Raw genomic sequence first — 25993 nt, 5'->3', positions numbered from 1 at the left:
TTTCCTTCTCCCCAGTCTTCCTCCAGACTCTGGCACCTTGATTTCCGAATGACATGCAGAATTTGCTTTCATCCGAAAAAAGTACTTTGGACCACTGAGCAACAGTCCAGTGCTGCTTCTCTGTAGCCCAGGTCAGGCGCTTCTGCCGCTGTTTCTGGTTCAAACGTGGCTTGACCTGGGGAATGCGGCACCTGTAGCCAATTTCCTGCACACGCCTGTGCACGGTGGCTCTGAATGTTTCTACTCCAGATTCAGTCCACTGCTTCCGCAGGTCCCCCAAGGTCTGGAATCGGCCCTTCTCCACAATCTTCCTCAGGGTCCGGTCACCTCTTCTCGTTGTGCAGCGTTTTCTGCCACACTTTTTCCTTCCCACAGACTTCCCACTGAGGTGCCTTGATACAGCACTCTGGGAACAGCCTATTCGTTCAGAAATTTCTTTTTGTGTCTTACTCTCTTGCTTGAGGGTGTCAATAGTGGCCTTCTGAACAGCAGTCAGGTCGGCAGTCTTACCCATGATTGGGGTTTTGAGTGATGAACCAGGCTGGGAGTTTTAAAGGCCTCAGGAATCTTTTGCAGGTGTTTAGAGTTAACTCGTTGATTCAGATGATTAGGTTCATAGCTCGTTTAGAGACCCTTTTAATGATATGCTAATTTTGTGAGATAGGAATTTTGGGTTTTCATGAGCTGTATGCCAAAATCATCCATATTAAGACAATAAAAGACCTGAAATATTTCAGTTAGTGTGCAATGAATCTAAAATATATGAATGTTAAATTTTCATCATGACATTATGGAAAATAATTAACTTTATCACAATATGCTAATATTTTGAGAAGGACCTGTATGATCATAAGCTATGGGTTATGACCTAGAAATAAAAAAAAAACTTTGTCATTCAGTGAAGAAATTCAGGTGAACCAACAGTTGAAACATGCAGATTCACACTAAGGTAAAAATGTCAAAACAGAAAGTTTATACAGTACGGGCTAATTTACAGCATACAAAATTGTGCAGTTATTCAAAATAGCATCATATATTTGTGCATAAAAAACAACAACACACTTTTAACAAGAAACAGAAAAACTGTGAAAATAACAGCCGGGATGTAAACACTTGTTTTTTATGAGCAGTGATGGTTATTAAAGTCTAACAGCTGCTGGGAGGAAGGATCTCCTATAGTGCTTCTTTGTGCAACTAGGATGCAGCAGTCTGTCACTAAAAGAGCTCTCCTGTTCTGCAACAGCTTCATGCATGGGATGGGAGACATTGTCCAGCAGTGATGATGTTTTTGCTAGAGTCCCTCTGCCTCTCAGTACCTGTACTGAGAGGGGGCATCCTAGGACAGAGTCAATAAAGGTCTTCAGGAGGGCCCCCTGGGCTCCAAAAGACCCCAGTGTACTCAGGAAGTAGGGTCTGCTCTGAATCTTCCTGTAAGGAGCATCAGTGTTGTGAGTCCAGTCCACTTCATTGTTCAGGTGAACACCCAGGGACTTATCAAAGTCCACTATCTCAGTTTCAGTTCCCTGGATGTTAACAGGTGTTAGTGTGGTGGGTCTGCACCTGCGGAAACCCACCACCAGCTATTTGTTTTTCCAGGAGGTGGGTCCCCTGGCAAAAGCAGATCTGAAAGAGAAAGAGAAGCATGCTACTATAGCACATAATTTAAGGTTGCTATTCAGAAACATTTTGTACGTACTTACCTCAAACCATTACTGAAAGTGGTAACATATGATAATGCATGTAAGTGTTGTAGCTTTGATAAATTTAACTAATATTAGTGAATAATATTTATACACTGGCTAAATCCACCAACTATTCTGTGATCTAAGGATAACATGTTTTCCTTCTGTTGCTTTTCTGTCTCTTCCAGTCGGATAGTAACACCAGTTTTCTGCGAGCAGCAAGAGCGGGAAACATCGACAAGGTTTTGGAATTTCTTAAAGGAGGAGTGGAAATCAGCACCTGCAATCAGGTAAGAAATAAATATCCATCCATCCATCCATCCCTCCCACCCACCCAAGTATAGGGTTGGGGCTAGGCATCCGATTTTAATGTATTTTTTACTGTCTTGTTTATAAGGTACGTATTACATGTACGTTATTTCTGTATACAGTGTTGTTTCTACTTCTCTACTTCTGATGGTGAGAAGTTTGGTGGATCAGTCAGGCTCTTTATTTAGGCTTGGACATTATCTTGTCTCCTCTAAGGCCATTAGCATTCCAACCATGGAGGAAGGAGAGAGGTGAAACCTGATGAGAGGTAAACAGGCCTGTCCTGGCAACAGCCATAATGATCTGCCAAGTAGACAAAGGTCACATGGAATGGAAATGTAAGATTTGCCACGTGTGTGGGGATTTTTTATTATCAGCTAATATGGTAGGAATTAGTACTGGCACTGATCATTCTCACCCTTGACGATATTTTGAGAACATGCTTTACACAAGGTGCCACGTTTGAAAAGTTAAACTGATGGAAAAGTGCAAAGTGTAACAGAGGTGCACAGAAGTAAATGTGTAACAGGTCGGTTTGCAGCAGCAGCAACAGGGACTCAAGCTGTTTTTGAAATGACCTTCTGAGACACTACTAAGAGTTGTGGCATGCACTGCATATTTTGCCATTTCATAACATTATTGTGAAGTTAGTGATATGATTTTCTACAAGTGCACTGTTACTGTTTTTACAAGTACTACATGTATGTTGAAAAACAACACAACTCACAAGCTACTATCAATTTTATGGTCCATCCAACTTCACAGACATAAGAAATAACTTAGCCCAGGAAAATAATTAACTTTATCACAATATGCTAATATTTTGAGAAGGACCTGTATACTCGCCACTAGACTGCTGACAGATGGGGGTCCACCACTCGAGCCAACAGGCTGTGGTACCTCCACTTGCGCCCAGATATTGCTGTGGTGGCAATCAGTAAGGGGGTCAAGCTTGTCCAGCAGTTCTTGAAGAAGTTGAGGAGAGGTTCTGGAGAAGTTGCAGTTTATTTTATCATTCAAATGAGTTAAACGTTTTCTATTTAAGTCTTCACTTGAAAAATTTCCCTGCAAAGTATCTATTCTATTCTTACCTCTTTGCTCCTGCTCTGCGTCCATGATGCCTCCTTTTCAACTCATCTGGGATTTGGGGTTGCAGTTTAACTATTGTCTGTGTTTTTGAGATGTTAATCAGCTGCTCCTGGTTGTAAAAAAACAGCTTGTTGCCATGGCTACGCATGATAACAAATGTCCAAAAGTAAAGAAGTAACACCAAAAATCATTTCTGCCACACAACATCCAAAACCAGAAGGAATAATTTAAAAAAAAATGTCCCAACCAGAAAGGGAAGAATGAAAGCTTTTAAAAAGTTTAAATCAGAATGAATGGAACAGAGCTACCCCAACAAGCTGGCACCTTAGAATGTTAAATTGTGTGCACTTTAAAAAGGTTCCCAGGACCTTTGGAAGAGAACTAAGCCCACAGCATTCCAGATCTTCAACCTTGCTTAACAACAGGCATGATTCCAGTTAATATCGTAGTAGTCTGGCAAACTCTACATGTTTACATTTGTGTTTGTTGGACAGAAAAGCCAACATTCCCAAACAATCAGTTGGCTTTTAGATATATCTAATGGTTGCTTTAGAAACCTGGTGACTCCAATGTCCTTTTTCTGCTTTTTTGGCTTTTCCATTAGTATGGCTACGTGGAGCTGTTACTATTTTTAGAACCTGCTTGCTAGTTATTCCAACCATCCCGAGTCACACTGAAAGCGTGACGTCAGCAGACTGTTGGTCACTGATTGGCTAGGGGGTGGTGTCGCTAGTCACATTAAATGTCAGTAACTAATATCTTTAACTCTTGAATTGTTTTATACTGGGCTTGTAGTGTATATGAGCACTATTATAGTAAGCTAGCATTAGGCAGCATTAGCCTACCCTCACACGTCCTCTAGTTCATGTCCTTCCACTTGATACCGCTCCATGGCTTCCCTCTCTCTCTTCTGTACCTATCCACAGTGCTTCCAGTCTTGCTGCCTGCAGCCTCCTCTGGCTCTCTTCCTCCACTCTGAGTCTGACAACACCCATTAACAGAGCAGCACTCTGGGTTGTTGTTGTGTTTTTTGTGTCTCTATCACATTACTTCGGACCGTGGGGCCACCTCGCTATTAACAATCCTGCCAGCATTGAGATGGCACTCAATTGTGATGGAGAATGAAACAAACCGTGTTAAACTAACCCGACCCGAATAGATTGGGTACCAATGGTAAAGGAGCACAAGATACCACTCTGTGCTGCAGTTCTCTAACAGTAAGACTCCATGTTTGGAGATGTTTGTACTTCCATCACCATCCTGCTTATTGTATGTGGTGACACACACAGTAGATAAATATGGGTTCTTATCCAGCCTGGTGGCTAAAAGAAATGGACTTCTGTGTCACATACGCCAGGAAAACAGGAACAAAGCTTTGTCATTAGAAGCTTTACTTATTAGGAGTTTCTAAAACCTCTGATTTACCCGAGAATTGCATCGCTCAAGGTGGGAGCATATTGGAGTAGCTGTGTCAGTTTCATTGTAATATATTCTTGGTTTTTAAAGCTTTAATTCCTCCTTCTGTGGATGAAAATAATTTTTGGGACAATTATTGGAGGCTGTGCAGCTGAAATTATTTTTACATTTGTTATGATGCATAACCATAGCAACAATGTTTTCTTCTGATGGATGGCTAGCAGAGATGAGGACTCAAATGAGACTTGGGATAGCCCTCTAAAGACTTGGAAGAAATGACTTGTCAGCATTTCTGAGGGCAATTGAATGTTTTTTTGTTTTTTTTTACTATATACTGTATATATATATATCATGTTTTATTTCACATTAAATCAATCAAACACTTTTTAATAGCAGTCCCTCATTTGTTTGTCTAACCCTTTTTTGCCTTTGTGTTTGTGAGTCATTCATGAGCTGCTGCACCACCACATGACGCTGCTGTGCCTAGTGAAGATATTAACAGAGCTCATAAAAACTACTATAAGGATAAACTATTAAGAAGTGCCTATTACCCTCTTTGCTTAAAGCTTTACATTTCAGTGATCAGTACTGGTGCAATAACATTTGTCATAGTTCAGATGTCATAATTAAGAATAAGACACAAAAAAAAACATTTGCTCGGCATTCACACACAGAGATACACAAACACACCCAGCTATTTATAACTTCATTCCTAGTAACAGCTCTGATCCACTGCAGCGATACAAGGTTCCACATATAGTCCAACTTTGAAAGCCAGCTTTTCGGTCTGCTCCCCATCCATATGTCAGGGTAAGAGACTGCTATAAAGATGGACACAGAAGAAGACAATCAGACTCCTTTAGTTTTAGACTTAGAAGAAGAGGTAGTAACTGTTTTTTTTTTTTCGTCCTGACACATTCTTGTTGCCGTGCCCTTTAACCAGAGCTCTGATGATTTATTCTTTTTTCAGAATGGTCTGAATGCACTGCATCTGGCTGCCAAGGAGGGCCATGTGGACCTGGTCCAGGAGCTTTTAGATCGAGGTGCAGCTGTGGATTCATCCACAAAGGCAAGAGACAATATATCCATGCAAAACATCTAACAGCAGCTGTAATGGTAGTATACAGGTTTACATTTCTAGTTCTAACATGTTTCTATAGATAAGTTACCTGTTTTCATTCACTGTTCTATCACAGCAACAGACACATTTTTGCCAGCTTTTTGCAGGTTTAAGCTCGGCTCTTTAGCCAAGCTTGACCTACAGCTCCGTGAGTACTGACCTTTCCTCTGAGAGGCTGAAAACTGACACCAGCAAGACACTTCAATCTTTATCTAGCTTCTTTTTAAACTAAACTAAAAAACAGATGTAGTCCACCACTATTTTAACCAACTCCTCTTTCATTTAATGCACCTCTGCATTACCTCTGCATTCATGACTGATGTCATTCATTGAGAAAAACAAGGTCTGCATGTTTTTACTCCTGAAACTGAGCTACAGAGTAAAGTTGGAGAGTTAAAGGAAAGTGATATGTGTAGTACGGTCTCTGCTGTGGGGGTCGGCTCCACTTAGAGAATACTGATCATGCTGAAAAGCTGCAATAAGAGAAGGAGTAGCTTCTGGTTTGCCATGTCACAACTATCCTTGGCAATGGTACAAAGTGCGACTGTTAGCAGACTCTGCAGGAATGTTTTTCTAATGCTTTGAATAATGTGAAAGATACACTTAATGTAAACAGATAAGTATACATTTTGGCTAAAACTGATTAAGGGCTGCACTGTGGCACAGTTGGTTACACTGTTGCCTTGCGGCAATAAGGTCCTGGGTTCAACTCCTGGCCGAAGGTCTTTCAGCATGGAGTCTGCTTGTTCTCCCCGTTCATGTGTGGGTTCTCTCCAGGTACTCCAGTCTCTTTTCACAGTCCAAGAGCATGACTGTTATGTAAATTGGTCTCTCTAAATTGCCCTTAGGTGTGAATGAGTGTGTACGTGGTTGTTTGTCCTGTATTTCTCTGTGTTGCCCTGCAATGGACTGGCGACCTGTCCAGGGTAGGCGGTGGACTGCTGGAGATGGGCACCAGCTCCCCGATGGCCCTGTATGGAAGTGGGTATAGAAAATGAATGGATGTTTCAGATTAAAGAATATAAGCATACTTTTTATACTTTATATACAATGCAATTAAAGATTATTGTGTGCATGTAATCTTTTCTATATTCAATTAAACCCTTTCCGTTATACTGCAGCTTATGACCATAATCAGTTTTAACAGCTATATAGGCAAGGCATGTTTATTTGTGTAGCACATTTCAGCAACACAACAATTTAAAGTGCTTTACATGATGAAAGCATAAAGGGAAAAAAAAGAAACACATTACTCCAGACTGAAATAATTATGTTTAAGTTATTAGTTTAAATAGAACAATCAAAAGCCACTTTAAACAAATGGGTTTTTAACCTTGATTTAAAAGAACTCAGGGTTTCAGCATTTTTGCGGTTTTTTGGAAATTTGTTCCAAGTTAGTGGAGCTTAGGAACTGAAAGCTTCTTCTCCATGTTTGGTTCTGACTCTGGGGATGCGGAGTAGACTTGAACCAGAAGATGAGTGATCTGGAAGGTTGATACAACAGCAATAAATCTTTAATGAAAAACTCTAAAAACCTTTGCTGCTAAGACATTCAGTGATTGATAAACTAACTGAAGTATTTTAAAGTCTGTTCTCTGAGATACAGGGAGCACGTGTAAGGACTTTAGAACTGGGTAATGTGCTCCACTTTCTCAGTTTTAGTGAGGACGCGGGCAGCAGAGTTCCGGACCACCTGCAGCTGTCTGACTTTTTAGGCAGATCTGTGCAGACACTGCTGCAGTAAACAGATAAACACATGGATGAGGTTTTTTCAGGATCCTTCTGGGACATTAGTCCTTTAATCCTGGAAATGATCTTCAGGTGATAGAAGGCAGGCTTAGTGATTGTTTTTGTGTGCCTCTAAACAAGGCAAAAGCTGGACTGCATTATCTGTACAAATCTGAAAATGTCTTGGGTGCATGTTTGACTCTACCAGAGCTTCTTGTTGTTTCTGATCTTCTGTGGGATGTTTATGGATATGATCTCATGACCTGTGTACTAAAGCTTTTCACAGTCATGTGCAAAGACAGTTGTAGAAGGGATGCCTGCTCGTAAGAGGCCATGGTTCTCAATCAGAAGTAGTTAGACAGCTCTTTCTTGGTCAGTAGTGAGGCTCAAGTTGAGTTTATGTATCTTGGAGTTTTGTTACTGAGTGATGGCAGGAAAAGGACACATTGAATGGGTGCATTAGAGTGCACTCAGGTCTGTTATATCAAAGAAGCCACAAGGCACAGCTCCTAATTTACTGGACCATCTTAGTCTTGAATCTCATAAATAAATCCTAGAACTAGATCCTGGATACAACTGTCTGAAGTAAGCTCTGGGATCCCACACAGCGAACTGGAGGATCTTTGGAGAGGAATGTCTGGATTTTCCTTCTGAACCAGTAATTCCCATTTAATATAGATGAGTGGAAGACCATGGATTTATAGATGGATGAAAGAATGAGTGGAAGGCTGGGTTGGTTGATTCAGAAAATTTCTGACAGTTTCAGGACTAGGTAAATGTAATATAACGAGTATGCACCTTATGAATTTTGGTGCCTTTCATCCAGATCTTATCATCCTTCTTTACATAGCACCAGTAGTAGTCAGCAAACTGAGTGTCTACCAGTACTAAGGTAGGGTACCAGTACTAAGGTAGGGTCAGTATACTTAAAGAGGTTACAGTTTTGCCTTTTGGCTATTATTAAAATAAATCATTTATTTAAAGAATAGAACTTTAGATAGATGGTATCTAACTGTGTGGAAGAGGAAGCCCCCTCTGCATCCTACTTGTGTTGCCTCCACCAGTACTTATTAATATGTTTCTTATTAATTTATGGAAATACAACAGCACAGAACATAAGAAAATCCCTCTCAACTTAACCTGTTCCTTGTTCATCCAGAAAGGAAACACAGCCCTTCACATATCCTCTCTGGCTGGTCAGGCTGAAGTTGTGAAGATCCTGACCAAACGTGGAGCTGACATCAATTCACAGTCTCAGGTGAATTCCACCTATCCTTACCTGCTGCAGGTGTAAAATAATGCCTTCCTCTCTGTCCATGGGGACTTATTGGGACCACATGCATTAATTGTTTCTGCATGACTAAATAAGGTAGATGTTTAAAACCATCCTCATAACCAGTAGGCTTCTGGGTTTGGGGTTTTCCAGAATGGATTCACTCCTCTGTACATGGCAGCCCAGGAGAATCACATGGATGTGGTGCGCTACCTGCTTGAAAATGGAGGCAACCAGAGCATTGCAACAGAAGTGAGTACACCTTTGCCAAAAGCTAAAACCAGCATAATTCTTAGTAGGTATTTTGTCAACCATGTTCCATCCAACCATGTAGCCTGGATGCATGCTGAATATTTACCAAATTTCTTCCCTCTAGGATGGTTTTACCCCTCTGGCCATTGCCCTCCAGCAGGGACACAACCAGGTGGTCTCCATCTTACTGGAAAATGATACCAAAGGCAAGGTTCGCCTGCCTGCATTGCACATTGCTGCCCGCAAGGATGACACAAAATCAGCCGCCCTGCTCCTTCAGAATGATCACAACGCCGATGTCCAGTCGAAGGTATGGTATTTCATTTTCTGTGATGCGTGATGCTTGGCATGTGTGGATGTACACTAGCTCCTGTGGTGCTTGGTGCTTTTGGCAATGTTTCTCCAGTGTAATATTGTGGGTACAAGAAGCTATGTAAAATATGTAGAGGTATTATATTGATATGTTGCTACTGTTTGAGACTGTCCTTGGTTCTAGATCTGGTAATAGGTACAGAAATCATTCAACCATTCTGAGTATCTTTTGAATGTCAGCAGCTGTAGCTCACTCTCAGCAGAGGTTCGCCACAATCATTGAAACACATAAGTAATAACTATTTTCCTTGAGCCATCAAACTGTGGTCAGTATCTGGATATGTTTACTGATGATCAACGTTCTCATCATTCTGTTGTTTTTAAAACAAGCCTTCAGAATCAAGCGTTTGGTATACTAAAGGGTTAATAAGTAGTCCAGAAACAGTCTAACTGTATATGATGATCCACTAGAATAACTAAGACTTGTGTTGATCCCAATGATAGTGATTATGATGCATGTGGTTTTCTTCCTACCCCAAGTGATGATATTTAAGCCCGCAGAGATGACCCTCTTAGCTTTATGGGGTCTTGATAGTTTTGTTGAAAGTGTAAAACAGGATACAACATTTCTACCAGGTCTAACCAGTTTTTGTTTAGGATCACAGTAATGAGAGTACTTGTACCCACTGTGATAATTATCAACAGAGTCTGGGTCATGTCCATTTACAGCCACAGAGTTGTAGGCATTAAGCTGTAGTTTGTCTGTCTGTTCTTTTCTTGTGAATGTGATATTTTTCGCTTGAAGGAATTACTTTAATATTTACATGTGCTTGAAGATGAACTATTTAGAATCAGGTTCATTAAGGTAAAAAACATTACATTCTACTTTAACCCAAAACTCTCACTTTATTACTTATCTGACAAATCCAAAAGCATCTCGTCTTGAAAATATATTTTCACAAGACAGTTAATATGACTGCAAAACAAAACCGTCTTTGACACATCTTGGCGTCCACAACTCTACCCCCTTAGCTGGTTCTTTTCTTGGTCAGTGTGTGCTTTGAGCCTTGATTTGCTGTTCATCCATACCATGGATGAATCATTCAGCATTTTGAAAACATGAACCAACAAGTTTGATAGATCTAGCTGCATGCAATTCTAAATTAATTATAAAAAAAAGGGATAACTACCAAAAACCTGCATCAAAACCAAGTGAAACAAAAGCAATTTTCAGTTACTGACCTGCACAGCTTTAAAGAATTAACTGCACTTCACATCATAGAGTGCAACGGGGGTTATAATGCTGACAACCTCCCTACTTCACACCTACTCACAAACTGGACTCTGTGACAAACCCTTTGGTGGTTCAGAGATGCAACAGCAACTTTACCCTCCACAACATATTAGTCCTTACATTTTACACATGGAGGCATGCACAACACGCATAGATCCTGACTTTAACGCGTCTTACCAAAAAAAGTTAAAGACTTAAACCTATAAAGTAGTTAAGGAAGGGAACTAAACTTAAGGAACACTTAAGGAAACTACTTATGTTAAAGAAACATCAGAGTTTGGATTAAGAGACAATCATGGTTTTGGTTAGGCTGAAGTTAGACTCACAAGACATAATCGGTTTTATACATAAACATTCATTTTACACGCAAAGTAAGAAATTTGTTTTTGATTGATTGTTTCTTTGTTGGCAGTAAATTAGCACTGAAATAGTTTAACACCAAAAACAAGCAAAGTACAACGAAATAAAAAATCTTTAAATTGTTTTATGCCACACTAATATTTTCTGCCCAGACACAACCTGTTGCATGAACTGTTCTGAAGAACAGGAAGACAGGGGGTCCGAAGGCGGTGGGCTGTGTGGCGGGCGAGTGCTTGTCTTAATTACTCTCGAGAAATGAACGTTGGATCCACATACAGCATATCATAACTTAACCTATGGCCGTTTTATCATGGGCTACTCAAATGTCAGATCGTCCTGCCAGTGGGTTTCAGACCCTCATGACCCCAATGCAATGGGAGAAGTGTTTTGTTAGTGGCTCCATGACATCACAGGGATTCCCGCTGTGATGCTTCTCTCTGAGGGAGTTGTCCAGAAAAGGTTAATGCAGTGAGTTCTGTGATTCAGAATATGTTTTTTTTGTTTTTACCAGTGTCTTTGTGTAATTCAGATGTTGTTCACCATCCATGGCTGGGCCCAACACAGGAGCTTCAGTAGTGTGTGTGAGAACCATACAGCACCTCAGCAACCTGGTACCTCCTCTTCATGGTGACCACCAGCTTGGTCTCACACGTTAGCCAATGTGTTTTGTTTTGGTCATTCTGGGATGAACATCATGTTGAAGCTGACCACATACAGTATGTGTTCAGAGTTGTTGAGATTAGGATGTTCCATCTTTTTCACTGCTACACTCTGGAGATGGTCTCTAATAAAAACCACTCTGAGAGGACAGTGTTGGCATCTTGGAGGATAAAATTTGGTTTCTAAGGCTGGAGATATGGGATTACCACTGGGTGCAGAACCTCATCTCAATATCTCTGCACTGAGATTACCTCCAATGATAAGCCTTGTTTTCCCAGTGAGTGGGGTTCCGCCCCGCACCATCACATGGCCTCCACCAAAACCTATTTGGCATTGGCTGAGAGGGCTTCACACGTTTTCATTGGTGCCTTCCACATGCTCACCTCTGTTGCTAAAACCACAAATGCATTTTCCTTACAAATATGGCACAATTTAAGTCAATAAACAGGCTTTCCAACAGGATAATATTTACTGCCAAGAAGCTCACAACAAAGAAAACAATTGACCATAGAAACATTTCCCTAAATTTGTGCTAAGTTCAGATCTTAACATCAACCTTGCACAAATGAACCAACTGCAATATTTTTTTTGTTGGGAAACAGTCTTCTTGTTCTGCCTGCCTATTTATCCTGTGCCTTGTGTTAAGATCTTTTGCTCTTTTTGTAATCTTTTCTACTGGATTCCAACCAGCTCTGTTGACACCTATCAACTGCAAATAAGGTCTTTGTCACATGAGTCAGTACCGACATGGCTGTAACTCAACTAAAAGGAAAGACAAGGACCTTTTGGCTGAGTTTCAGTTCTAATCCGAATGATTCTTGTTTCTTAGAGGGATGAAATTAATGACAATATAACAGGCAATTTCTACCTACAGCTACAACGGGTTTGAATTGCATTCATTCCGTCATTTTAGCGACCTTTGCATACATATTCTTGTTTTGACAACCTGAACCAGATTAGTGCAGCACAGATCAACTGTGGGGAATTTTCAAAGAATCAGGATTGATACATTTTCTTTCTGAATGACTAGAAGTGTTAAATCAGATACAGGATTTTTTTTTTTATGCTATCATGATATCCAGATACTAATCACAGCATATTTTAACAGTACCACCAAAGTTTCTATATTTAGTTTATGCCAGCACCATTAACTTGTTGTGATGTACTTCTTGGTACAAATCTGTGTCTGTTTTTCCATCAGTCTCTATGCATCGCTCTCTCTGTGTCTGTCATTCAGTGTCGCAATGCCTGCCACGTCACTCCTGGTCCTGCCACTAACCAGGTCTCTCCTTCTTTTCCCTTTTCTCTCTTTAAATGCTCCTTTTCGCACACTTCCCCTCATCACCCCCTTCCTTGCTGCGCCGATGTCTAAGTGTAGCAATGTCCAGTGCATGGAGTGTGCCACTGTCTCCAGGTTGTATGGTGGTCATATCTATGGCTGCATGCAAACAGCTGGGGATAAAAGTTATCTAATAAGGTTTTTTGACCATCAGCTAGGGATGGGAGGGGTTAGAAAGATAACCCGGTGTTGGTGGGGCTTGAATCTGAAACAAGAATTGAATCTGAGATAGTTTGTAGCTTTAAGTGACGTGGCTAGAACAGAGCTTATTTCCATCTTTCTGACTGTTGATATTATTTCCATGCTGTAAAAATAGGATATAGTTATGCATCTGCTAGAGCTTATGGACCCGAAAGACTGTGCTGTCCCAGGCCTAGCAAACCTGTCAGCAAGCATGCAACTCAGCACTAATAGCAGATACCTCTCTGCATCACGTCATCACGTGTATATTAATATATCGGAAAGCGGCTACTAAAACTTCCTGCTTATTTTCCAGACCTTACCAAGTACAGTTTATTTAGGCTACATTTGTGAATTTACTTTCCTAGAACATAGATTACCTTCCTGAAACTTACTGGGTGCTTCATTGAAACAATAGGAGTACTTTCGCACACCTTGTATGTTATCTTCCTGAACCTACAGGATACTCTCTGGAACTTTTTAGAGTATTTTAGGGGTTGATAGAGTACTTTCCCAACTTACACATTATTTTCCCCAAACCTACAAGATATTTTCCAGAGTTTGTACAGTACTTTAAAGGAACTTACTGTTGACTGTCCTGGTACCTATACGTTATATTTTGGAACCAGGGTGCAAAATGTAAAGTGATGTACTTTCAGAATGGTTTCTGAAACTGGGCTGCAACATAACAAAATTGTTACCCATATTTAAACTTATTAGTAGGAGATAGCAGCTAACCAATTTAGTGAACAGTTATTTGAGCTGGACTGCCCTGGTCCTTGAAGGGACCCTGTAAGTTCTTGGAAAGTTAACTGAAAGATGCAGGAAAGCAATGTGTAAATTTGAACTGTATTGTTATGTCAACTATTTTTAGCAATATGGTGTAATATTTTTCCACTTTAATTTCTGTAGGCCAGATAAATTTGTGACATTTTGAATAAAATTTTGAATATCAACTATTTGCAAAGACAGATATCAGGATGGATCTCACACCAGTTTTATTCTGACATCAGCTACACTGAGAAGGAAACAGGATGAGCCACTCTAGCCATGTCACTGCCCAGTTTAGTGTATGGCTGCGCGGCTTCCTCTGCTGTGCATGGAGTATAATGGAGTTATGTGTCAAACAAACCTAACTGAACTGGTCTTTCCCTCCCTCATTCTCTCTGCAACAGATGATGGTCAATAGGACTACTGAGGTATACACATTCCTCTTTAATTCACACAGATGTTTCTTTATTATCTCTCTTTGGTTTCTGTTCACCACCTTATCCTTTCACCACTACCGTACCCTGTCTTGAAAATCAACAATCATTTTGTTCATTTTATACCTTCTCCATTTCAGTTGGTTTGGTACTGTTTGCTCAGATGCCACCATTTATGGCTGACAGGAATGCCTAAGCGCATGTTCTCTGCACAGCCTACAAGTTTCATTATTTTGCATTTATGTCACAGACTCTTTATTATGTGTATTCCCTTTTCATCTGTAATCCTCGGTGCATTTATAAATATCATCAACATCTCTAAATAGCATATTGATTTGACATGAATGCACTTTCCTTATGTGAGGTTTTAAGTTGATGCATATTGTGCTGATGCTGTCCTGGGAAAGCTCTATTAGTCTTATGGTCTATTTCTGTTGGTGTTGCATGATCTTTCTTGTTGCACTATGAACTAGTTCCTGAAGATTTAAAGTAGTAATGTATAAACTCATGACTGATATAATAAAAACAAGTCCATTAATGAATGACCGAGGCTGCCAAAATAAAAACAAAATATTTTACATTCAAATTATTTGATTTTCTTACTGAGATTGGAGAAAAATATATTTGCTTGTATGCTGCCAGAAGAATTTTTTTTAGAAAACTCAGAAAAAAGGAAAGATCAAAAGAATGTAGCTTGAAATGTACTGATCACTAAACATTAGTTTCGATGACCCAGTGATGCTTGTTGCTATTTCTGTTATTCTTCCACACAGAGCAGAGCTTTTAAAAGGTTGGTTTCCTTTTAGTCGTCTGAGGGATGCAAATAACTCAGAACTACACTTCGCTTCTTTAACTTCCACACAGTGATACTTAACTAACGACAACATTTTGTCTATAGAGGTCACTGCTCACACAATGTGAGGTCCTAGATGGCTCATAAGTCACTTTGCAATAGATGGAGGAGTAAATTTACACACTGGCATTCTGAAATGGCAAAGCACTGCACATGTACAGAATACACAAAAACAAGTTCTTTCCAAAATGGAATAACCTATTAACAAAAAGCTAAAATACACTGCTCAAAACATTAACGGAACACTTTTTAATCTGAGTACAACTATGATATTAGGTAAGGTAAATTTATATTGATCTGGTCAATTCAGTAGTAGAGGGATTTATTAATCAGTGTCAGCTGTTTTGGTGTTGAAATTAAACAACAGGTTAACTAAAGGGGCAACAATGAGACGACCACAAAAACAGGGATGGTTTTGCCGGTGGAGGCCACAGACATTCTTACCCTCCTAATTTCTTTGGCTGCTTTTCAGTAGTTTTGCCTTTGACCAGGGTCAGTACTCATAGCTTGAGATGACACCTAGACCCTAAAGAGGTTGCACAGGTAGTCTAATTCTACTAGGATGTCACATCAATACCACCCATTGCCTGAGGGTTTGCTGGGTCTCCAAAGCACAGTCTGAAGATCATGCAGTAGATTCCAGGAGACAGGCAGTTACTCTTGTAGAGATAAAAGGGTAATTTTTCTTTATTCTAGCTCTCGGTGGAAGACACACACGTTTTCTCTTCCTCCCTCCCTGCTGGTCCCTGCTTCTGCTTTTTGTCTGTATTTTTCTCAGAGCCTCGCTTTGCATATCCTCCAAACTTGTAAATTATGGATTTGGTCATCTGGACTCTCAACGTAATTGATCAAATTTTTTCAACGGGAAGACGGGGGTGAAGGAGAACCCTCTTGTCCAGACGGGACGTTCTTCTCTGGATACACAATGATGGATTCTTGGTAGCAGTGGACGATTGTGTGCCTGACTACAATGTCAGTCAAGGACGTAGAAGATGTGTACATATTTGGACTTTTGATAACAGGATTTCTGCTTTTTGGAGTTGGTTGTTACCTGGCTTATCGAGTGATTCGCAAAATGTGGGCGGCTGTTCAAAGCATTCCAAAGCTGCCAGCAATGTTGCATGGAGTCTGTAGAGCGATCAACACTCAGACTGAAATGTTAAGAGAGCAGAATCACAAGCTGGACGCAATTCTTGAACAGAATCGCAGCCTGGCAGCGGTTGGACTCAGAGGTTAAAGGATATAATCTTGGAGAAGTTGTACGCTTGAGATCTGCAGAAAGTACCAGAAATTTGGCTATTTGGATTCACAATTGAGACATACCACTAAAACTCTTAAGGTAGTTGGAAATTAACAACTGCCTGAACCACAACATTTATTGTTTTTCTAAATCTGGCGCCCCAATATGGCCTTGGCAACTTTTACTAACTGGCTATCGACAAAATATCTCCTGGATGTTATATAAACACGACACTCTCCCCCAGCACTCCCCTACCAGCTGTGTGCTAATAGGACTATGTGGCCGATTGATAAAACTTCCACCTCTCTTCTCAAGGACAATGGCGCTTCTATCAGTGTTGACAGTCTAATTCTTTCAAACACACTCAGACTTACATTCGCACCCTCAAGATTCCACTGTACCTTTACTAAATCTTTACTTATGTGTGTGTTGCTTACCCCTGCTGAGGTTTTTTTGTACTACTTCAGACTCTATTCTGCTAAGAATAGAGTCCGGTATCTGCTTCTTTGTGTGAGAAGGAACAGGATGAGTACTGCCCGAACCCTACAAAGTTCAGTACTCCTTTGGTTTCATACTTGTTCCGTCTTTTTCCGACTGTACTGTCATTAATTTTAACATTTAACATGCCAAAACATGCCTCCACAATCTGAGACGTAGCCCTTTGGTTCTTTGTAATTTCTCTCAGCACTGAAAACTAGAAATTGCCTTTTTCTCTTTACCAGATTGATGGACAGCAACATTGCTTTTCTTAGGATTTCGCTGATGTCTCTACTCCTCCAAATAGCTGTATGCCACAGACCAGTACCTGTCAGAACTCTTGCTTTTATAGAGATGGTCACACATGCTGATCAGTTGGCTAGGTGCATCCATCACCCTCTTAAATCCTGTGTAAGCATCGCTGAGTCAAGTTTGTTTTTGCGATGATTGCCTTTTAAAGTCACTCCATGCATTTTATTGCTTGCTGAAAACTAAATTAAATAATCAGTAAAATCAATATATATGAAAGGTCTTATTATTTTACATTGGCAGCCCTGGTCATTCTCTTTAATAAATACTAATTGGACCTTTTTAAATGCATGCTTGTTGTAGACAATTAGCAAATAACATTGGCTGATATTCTGTTCTGAATGATGTCAATTCATAATAGGAAGCTTGTGACACTTAATGTGTATAACAGATTTACAGTTGAAACCAGATGTTTACATACACTGTACAAGGACACACCACCATTTTTTCTGAGACCAAACCTTTCCTGTTTTAGGTCATTTAGGATTACCATTCTGTTTATTCTTTCATACAATTGTTTGAACAGATGAGTGTAGAGCGTTCTTAAGGTTTCTGGAAATTGGACCCAAGGATGAACCAGACTTGTGCAGGTCCACAACTTTCTTCCTGAGATCTTTGCTGATTTCCATGATGTCACAGAAGGAATCAGTGTGTTTGACTTGTGATCTTAAATACCTGTGTCTCCACTGGAGTCAAATGTTGTAAATGAACTTATCTAAAGCTAAAAGAAACCATGAAATCATCTACCGGGCTTAGCCAAAGGCATAGTAACCTTATTGTATTTACACTTCTGACTTTAAAGAATATAAAAATCTCTAACCTAACTGACTTAAAACAGGAAAGGTTTGGTGTGATCTAATGTCTTTTTGTGCAGTGCATGTAAATTCTTGGCTAAAACTGCATCTATTTATTTTGCCCACTAGCATTGCGCTGAGGAGCATGATGCATCCACAGTCCTTTGTTTTGCACCATTCTGAGCTTATGACTGTGTAATGTTTGAAACCATCTTGTTAGTCACTGTATTCTTCACATTCTTGTAAACAACTTTTTCACATTAAATCGGACCAACACTTACAGAATGGCAAGGTAAGGCAAGAATTTCACAACTCCTCAAACCTGCTCTGCAATCTCTAACTTACCCCATATATTTCTCATTGCTAGCTCTAATGACTCTATGATGTACTGTCAACGTAGTGCACTGGTGTTAATGAGAACCATAATACTTGCTTTGTGCTACATATTGAGTTTTGTTATTAGCTGATTTTAATTTTGACTGAATAAAGTTTTTGTCCATGATCATTTCAATGTTAGTGTTTGTTTTCATGTACATATTTATTTTTTGAAGGAGGCGGTGTTAATTTCTATAATACAGATACCTCTTAACAAATTAGAGTATCGTTAAAAAGTTTAATATTTTTTGTCCCTCGTTTTAGAGAGTGAAAGTCATGATTCATTACACATATAGTGAAATATTTCCAGCCTGTATTTCTAGTAAGTTTGATGCTTGTGGCTTGCAGATAATGCAAACCAAAATATAGAGCTTTAGAAAATTTTAATATGTTATGAAAAAGTTAAATATGAAAAGTCATGGTGTCATACCCTAATCAGCTAATTAACTCAAAGCACCTGCAAAGGTCCTGAGCCTCTAAATGGTCTCTCAGTCTGGGTCAGTATGCTACACAATCATGGGGAAGACTGCTTACTAAACAGATATCCAGAAGACAGTCACTGACACCCTCTATAATGAGGATAAGCCACAAAATGTAATTGTAAGAAGCTGCTTGTTCACAGAGTGCTGTATTCAAGCATTTTCATAGAAAGTTGAGTGGAGGGAAAAAGGGTGGTCGGAAAAAGTGCACCAGCTACAGGGATAAATGCAACCTTGAGTGGATTGTAAACCAAAATCCATTAAAGAAACTGGCCAATCAACGTACCTGAACCCATAGAGGAACCTGTGGAGTATTGTAAGAGGAAGATGAGAGACACCAGACCTGACCTGAAAGCTGATATCAAAGCAACTTGGATTTATATTACACTTCAGCAGAACCACAAGCTGATCTCCTCCATGCCAGGCTGCATTTATGCAGATATTCATGTAAAAGGAGCCCCAACCACTTATTATGTGCATAAACATTAACATGTTATTCAGAAGCCTGACATTTCTGTTTAAAGTATTAGTTTTTATTGATCTTATGTAATATTCTAGTTTTCTAAGACACTGAATTCTGGGTTTTAATTATCAGTAATTCATAATCTTAAAAAATACAAGAAAGCTTGAAATATTTCACTGTATGTGTAATGAATCTATATAATATGAGTTTCACTTTCTAAAATGAGAGACAAAAAATATTGAACATTTTCATGATAGCCTAATTTTTGAAGATGTATTTGTACTCAACTTGCATGAAAAGGGATGTTTGTCTTTCTAAATTTTGTGGGTGCTACAAAGTATGACTTGCATATTTTTTTCACTTTCTATTCCATGTTATCCAGTTTACTTTCTCTTCACAACTGATGCTTGAAGTGACCACTGCATGCTGGGAAGCCAAAAGCTGCTCAGGGTCAACATTGCAGGACATTTTGGCTGATCTGATGCTTACCTTTCTTCTCCTTTCTGTCTTTCTCTATTTTTCATGTCTGTGTCCCAGAGTGGATTTACCCCGCTGCATATCGCTGCCCACTATGGAAATGTCAATGTGGCCACTCTCCTGCTCAATCGTGGGGCGGCCGTGGATTTCACAGCCAGGGTGAGATGATACACTGCAAAGTTTTAAGTCAATAAAAGTTAGCTAAGAACACTGTAATTATATACAAAGAGGACTGAACCTTATAAGTGAGGTTAATTTTGCTCAGTTCTGTTTAGTTTATATACACCGGTCAAACGTTTCAGATAGACTTTCTCACATAATGAGTCTCTTTATTTTCATGACCATTTACATTGTAGATTCTCACCAAAGGCAACAAAAAACGAATGAATACACATGGAATTATAAAGCAAACAAAAACTATGAAATAACTCTAAACATTTTTTTTATTTTAGATTCTTCCAAAAAGCTACCCTTTGCTCTGATTACCTCTGTGGTCTCAGTGTTCTCTCCATGAGTTTCATGAGGTGGTCACCTGGAATGGTTTTCCAAAGAGTCTTGAAAGAACTTCCTAGAGGTTCATTGAGAGACGGTCAAAGTTTAATATTTCAGTTATTACAGCAAAGGGCGGCTGCTTTAAGGAATCTAAAATATAAAACATATTTAAAGTTCTTTTCATTCACAGTTTTGATGCCTTCAGTAAAAATCTATAAACAATGGAAATAGTCATAAACACAAAGGAAACCTGGAAAACGAGAAAGTGTTTCTAAAACTTTTGACTGTTGTGTACATAGCAAAAAATGTTATCTCAGCGGATCTTAGAAGACACATGGTCCAATTCTTATCAAATTACATAGAAAGGTATTATAAAACCATACTAATCCAATTGAGTCATATACATTTTCAGGCTCAATATAGTAGATATACATTATATATACTGTATGTATATATATCCCCAGTCAGTAGGCCAGATCACATTGAGCCTGGTTCTGGTTCTGCTGGAGGAGATTTTCCTGTTAAAGGGGAGTTTTCCTTTTCGCTGTCATATGCATGCTCAGTACTGCTGTAGTCAGTGACTCAATGTTCATTTTAACTTTTGTTCAAAGCAGTTCAGTTCAATATAGTTCACTTTCATTCAGTTTATTTTTTATAAGTTCACATCAGGTTAGTGAGGTTTATTTTAAATTAGTTTTAATATACCACTATTTGATAATAATGTTTTATATTATTTGGTTCCATTAAGTTCAACTCTGTTTAATTTAATTCATTGTTTAGTTATAACACAGAGCCAGCTTGTTATCAGTTCCAAGCCATGCTGTTCATTGCTGTGAATGAATTGGCCTGTTCAGAGGCATTCTTTAGGAATCTGATAAACATGACTGACATATGGATGATTTCATCCTGGACAGTTCTAGTTAGGAACCACAGCTTGGTCCAGCAGCTGGGGGAGTGCACACGGCCACTCACCGAGCCAGAACCAACAGAAGCTCTGAGCTCTGTTCTGTTAGGATCCCCCTTGAAGTATAATATTAATAATAACAATGTTAATTGCTAACATGTGGATAAATTAATTGTTTATTATTTGTCTCTGATGTATACAATAAATGTTTTCACATCATCAGTGGTTTCACAGCATCCTTCCTAGGTGTCGCCAACGGGCCCGTACATGTAGAAACACGTGTGTATGCCAGATGTCTTCCGCGTGTGTAGCTTGTTCTTTTAACAAATACATCTGGGTAAGGATTGAACCGGGAAGACAAGGGAACGTTTGTCTGGGAACAGATAATCAGTTCCTTACGACGATCAGCTCCTTCTGCTTGGTTCTGCTAAATTTACGTGTATCAGCAGCAAAGTGAAAGGCAAATTAAAGCATGCAGATGAACACAAAGATAAAGAATATGAGTACCAGTAAGGGACCATTTACAACATACGAAATAAATAGTGTACAGTTATTAAAAATAGCAAACAAAACTGCAGTTCTGCAGCAGCTTCATGCATGGGGTGGGAGACATTGTCCAACAGCGAATGTCCCCTAAATGATGAATTGTCACTCTTTTAAAAGGCCTCATGTCTTTTTGGACCAGAACTATCCCAGCAGCTGAACCAGAGGAAAGAACTGCTTGTGTCAGGAGCTACGGGTTGGCCCATGGAGGAGGGTCATGTTAAAAACACTGGAGTTCAGCTCTGCTTTCAATCAGTCAAATTTAAAGTATAAAAACTGTAGAAAGACCACGCTTCAGCTAGAATAAAATGTTGTATTTACATTAGAATAAGAGAAGCTATTGCATCTTGGATGATGATGTTTGGGAAAATGTATGCTCTAGTTGTCAGAGGAGTGGGGAGTCAAGTTTGGAAGGAGTTTGACTAGAAGACTAAAATGTTTCAGAATCTGTTAAAATCTTTCATTTTTGGAGGCACTGTGAACAATAAGTGCTGGAGAGACTGTGGAAGGGTGGGTGACCAAGCTCACATCTTCTAGGACTGTCCCACCATACAGAACCTTTGGAAGGACATCAAGCACCTTTGGAAAACCTCCTGAAAGTTTACCTCACTCTGGACCCTCGCCTATTTTCATCAGATATCTTCCCGTACAAGTTCTCCGAGGATCAAAAAACTGTACTTCATCTTCTGTTATTGATTGCAAGTGAAATGATAACAATCCGTTGATTGAAGCCTGACTCAATAATTGCACAATGGATACAGAAAATTAGACAAGTCTACACTATGGAGCGGTTGATGGCACAACTCCAGTTGAAGAGTCCAGTATTTGAAAGAAAATGACTATTATAGACTTTTTCAAATAGGATACATAACTCTGCCTTTTATTTTCTTATTATTGTAGCTAAAATTATTTTTGTAATATTTGAGGAAGAGTTCCAACCAACAGGAGACTGGGTGAGTCGGAAACCAGAAGAAAACAGGAAGTGAAAAGAACATAGAACTGAAAGGGTCAGACTTTCCAAAACAAAACAGGAAACTACCAATAAGAAACCCAGAAGCTAAACACAATCCTGAGTGCAAGAATTTAACTACACAACGTAATAAAAACAAAGCCCAACACATGATGACCCTTCACAGAGTTTAAGTATGTCAATGTGCTGCTAACAGCTGATTATATTCCTCTGAATCCATAAACGTTATTTCAGACTCAGTCCTTTAACACTGTTGGTCTTTTGGTTTCACCAGAAGGTGTTACTAAATCTAAATGCTGTTCAACTCCTGTTTACCAACTGCTGGTGTGTATGAAAGATCACCTGATCAGAACTGAATCATTCACAATCACTGCTTGTTTAAAACTGTTTCAATAAACTAAGATGGTGATATTAGAACATCTGTTTGCAGGTTCTTTTACAGAACCTGTTAAGAACCAGCCCTGCTTAAGAAAAGGAATCGGTTTGTTGGAAAAGCCTTATCTCAGAAGAATATCTGTGCAATCCCTCAAGGATCAGTGGATTGTGTTATGCACAATCATTTATTGTATTTGTCACCTTTTTAGCTTGCAAAAGGAGGATTGGTTGTTTACAGAGTTTTGACAACATTAAGTTTGAATAAAATACTTATTTTTTATAGATATGAGTTGATTCTCATAAGAATTAGGCAGATGTTCTGCAGGAAGTTTATCAACTTTGGTGGTCAAGATGTCATTGCTGACTCCAGATAGGTCCGGTTATCTCATCATGGTATCTAATTTTGAGAGGTTCCAGTTTGATCAGGAAAATAAAGAACCGGCTTCGCCTTTATATTTATGTGTGTATGAAAGTCTTTGGCAAAGGTTTGGATTTGACTTATTAAGTTTGAAAGCAAACAACATAAAATGTAACGGATTTCACTATATGGTTGCTTTGTTTCCTGAAGTCTTTTTCAAAATGTGCTGCTTTGTATTTAATGAATTATTGAAAGGATCAACCAATTGGCCAGTTTATTTTTATTAGCAACTATTAGAGAAGGAAAGGTTGTTGACGCCTCCTCTGCTCCTAAATGACAAAGTAGTCCAACATTGAAGCATTTAATTGTGCTCCAACCTTGTAATTTATAGCTGCACTGATACACACTCTGTTAGAATAAAACACAGCAGCAAATGTTTGGAACCATGCATCAATTCTTGATATAATTTTTATAGAGATTTGTTTTGCAGCATTTAAATTGTTATTAGAGCTCTATTTTTTTTTTTATTTGTCTTTTGTCTCTTCTGCAGAATGGAATAACTCCCTTACACGTGGCGTCTAAGCGTGGCAACACCAACATGGTTCGCCTGTTACTGGATCGAGGCTCTCAGATTGATGCTAAAACACGGGTTAGTACCACAGAGACAGAACAGAGACGAAGTTGTTTCTTTCCTGATTCTATTATCAGTCATAGAGCTCTTTAGATGAGCATCTCCTTACTGTTCCCAGCTTCCCGGGTCCATTTCTTCTCTCAGCTTTTCAGGAAATGCAGAAAACATTTGTTGGCAGTAAACAAAGCGTGATATTAATGTTCAGTATTTACAGCAGATGTGAAGAACATTTGTTTTTTCCAGTTTAGCTAGACAGCAGTGGATTATGTTGTTTGATTGGATGCCAGATAGCTGGACCATCATGTTATTAGCTCTTATTGGATTGGCAGCATCTGAACAGAACCACCTGACAGTGTTATAACAGCTGTTAAGGTCTTTGTAGGGTAGGTCATCATACATAACTGAGCTGAGTTGATTGACATTCTGCCACATTAGTGTCAAGACATAAAGCTTGCCAACAGTAAGACATTTCTGTCCAATGGGTTTTGTAGGATGGTCTGACACCCCTTCATTGTGCAGCGCGGAGTGGACATGAGACAGCTGTGGAGCTGCTGCTGGAAAGAGGAGCCCCTTTACTGGCCAGGACCAAGGTGGGTCTTTATTCTTATCTTTGTGGTCGGTTGTAATCACACATTATCAAATATCCATCCAAAACTCTCCAAATAAAATCTGCATTATTGTGGTCTGTGTGTTTCAGTCATAAAATGATAAAAGGCATCAACAATGCTGGAATCTTTATGTCCCCGCATACCAGGTGGCAATAATGTCAACAATAACAGCAGTAAAGTTCAAAAGAAGAAAACCCTAACCATGGCAAAGCAGGGTTAAGCCGAGAAAAAGGATTGTCCCAAAACAACTGTTACTGGTTTTGGATATGGATAAACAAATATTTAAAGACCTTTTTCACAAAAAGCTTGATTTGGGTAAACAGGAAGTTTAAATTTAATTAGAAAATGTTGGTATTACAAATATCTTTCTTACATTTCTTACAGGTCGTAAAACTTTGTAAAACAAACTCGATCACACAGGCAAAAAAACTCACAAAAACACCAAAAACACTCATATTATACCATTGGATAATGACCATATGAAAATTAGCATTTGACAATAACATTATGCTGGATTTAAAATTCTATGAAAAATGTGCTTTTTAATGATGCCGTGTTTTATTTCATCTTCTGCATTAAGTCTTTCAGCATTCTACAATAAAAACTAGATGCTGTGATTGAAACGTTGTAAAAATCAGGCTTGGGACCTGGGATAATAACATAACTTAGTGGCTTCTTGTGACTTTCAGGACAGCCAATATCTGCTTTTCTTACTGAGGATATTACATTTATTATAACATTTAAAAGATTTAAATTCAATCAGGAAGTCTGTTTCCTAATGGAAATGAGAGGCATCTGTCAAAGGATAATAAAAAAATCTAAAATGATTATCAGTGTTGAAAAAAAAAAAACACAATTCGGTGTTCTGTTTTTTTTTATTTGCATTGCAAAAAATGGCATGTCAGAAATGATTTATACGCTTCTCAAGAATAAATGGAAAACTCTTTATTGACATTACATCAGTCAAACCCTTCTTATACAGGTCCTTCTCAAAATATTAGCATATTGTAATAAAGTTAATTATTTTCCAAAATATCATGATGAAAATTTAACATTCATATATTTTAGATTCATTGCACACTAACTGAAATATTTCAGGTCTTTTATTGTCTTAATACGGATGATTTTGGCATACAGCTCATGAAAACCCAAAATTCCTATCTCACAAAATTAGCATATCATTAAAAGGGTCTCTAAACGAGCTATGAACCTAATCATCTGAATCAACGAGTTAACTCTAAACACCTGCAAAAGATTCCTGAGGCCTTTAAAACTCCCAGCCTGGTTCATCACTCAAAACCCCAATCATGGGTAAGACTGCCGACCTGACTGCTGTCCAGAAGGCCACTATTGACACCCTCAAGCAAGAGGGTAAGACTCAGAAAGAAATTTCTGAACGAATAGACTGTTCCCAGAGTGCTGTATC

General features: G+C 39.0%; 1 protein-coding gene across 3 annotated transcripts in view; it reads left to right on the top strand.

Annotated features, from left to right (window-relative positions):
* Nucleotides 1-25993, top strand: part of ank2b (ankyrin 2b, neuronal) — a 170666-nt gene that overhangs the window by 73854 nt on the left and 70819 nt on the right. For all 3 annotated transcript variants that reach the window (XM_047385947.1, XM_047385949.1, XM_047385948.1), the window contains exons 2-11: nucleotides 1871-1972; nucleotides 5467-5565; nucleotides 8504-8602; nucleotides 8771-8869; nucleotides 8994-9179; nucleotides 14190-14213; nucleotides 18176-18184; nucleotides 19747-19845; nucleotides 23879-23977; nucleotides 24451-24549. In XM_047385947.1, coding sequence (XP_047241903.1) covers nucleotides 1871-1972; nucleotides 5467-5565; nucleotides 8504-8602; nucleotides 8771-8869; nucleotides 8994-9179; nucleotides 14190-14213; nucleotides 18176-18184; nucleotides 19747-19845; nucleotides 23879-23977; nucleotides 24451-24549 — 915 coding nt within the window. The remainder of the gene's footprint in view (nucleotides 1-1870; nucleotides 1973-5466; nucleotides 5566-8503; nucleotides 8603-8770; nucleotides 8870-8993; nucleotides 9180-14189; nucleotides 14214-18175; nucleotides 18185-19746; nucleotides 19846-23878; nucleotides 23978-24450; nucleotides 24550-25993) is intronic.

Source organism: Girardinichthys multiradiatus, chromosome 14 (assembly GCF_021462225.1).
Source record: "Girardinichthys multiradiatus isolate DD_20200921_A chromosome 14, DD_fGirMul_XY1, whole genome shotgun sequence".
NCBI classification, from domain to species: domain Eukaryota; kingdom Metazoa; phylum Chordata; class Actinopteri; order Cyprinodontiformes; family Goodeidae; genus Girardinichthys; species Girardinichthys multiradiatus.
Note: the sequence above shows the minus strand (reverse complement) of the source record. Positions and strands in the feature narration are given on the sequence as shown.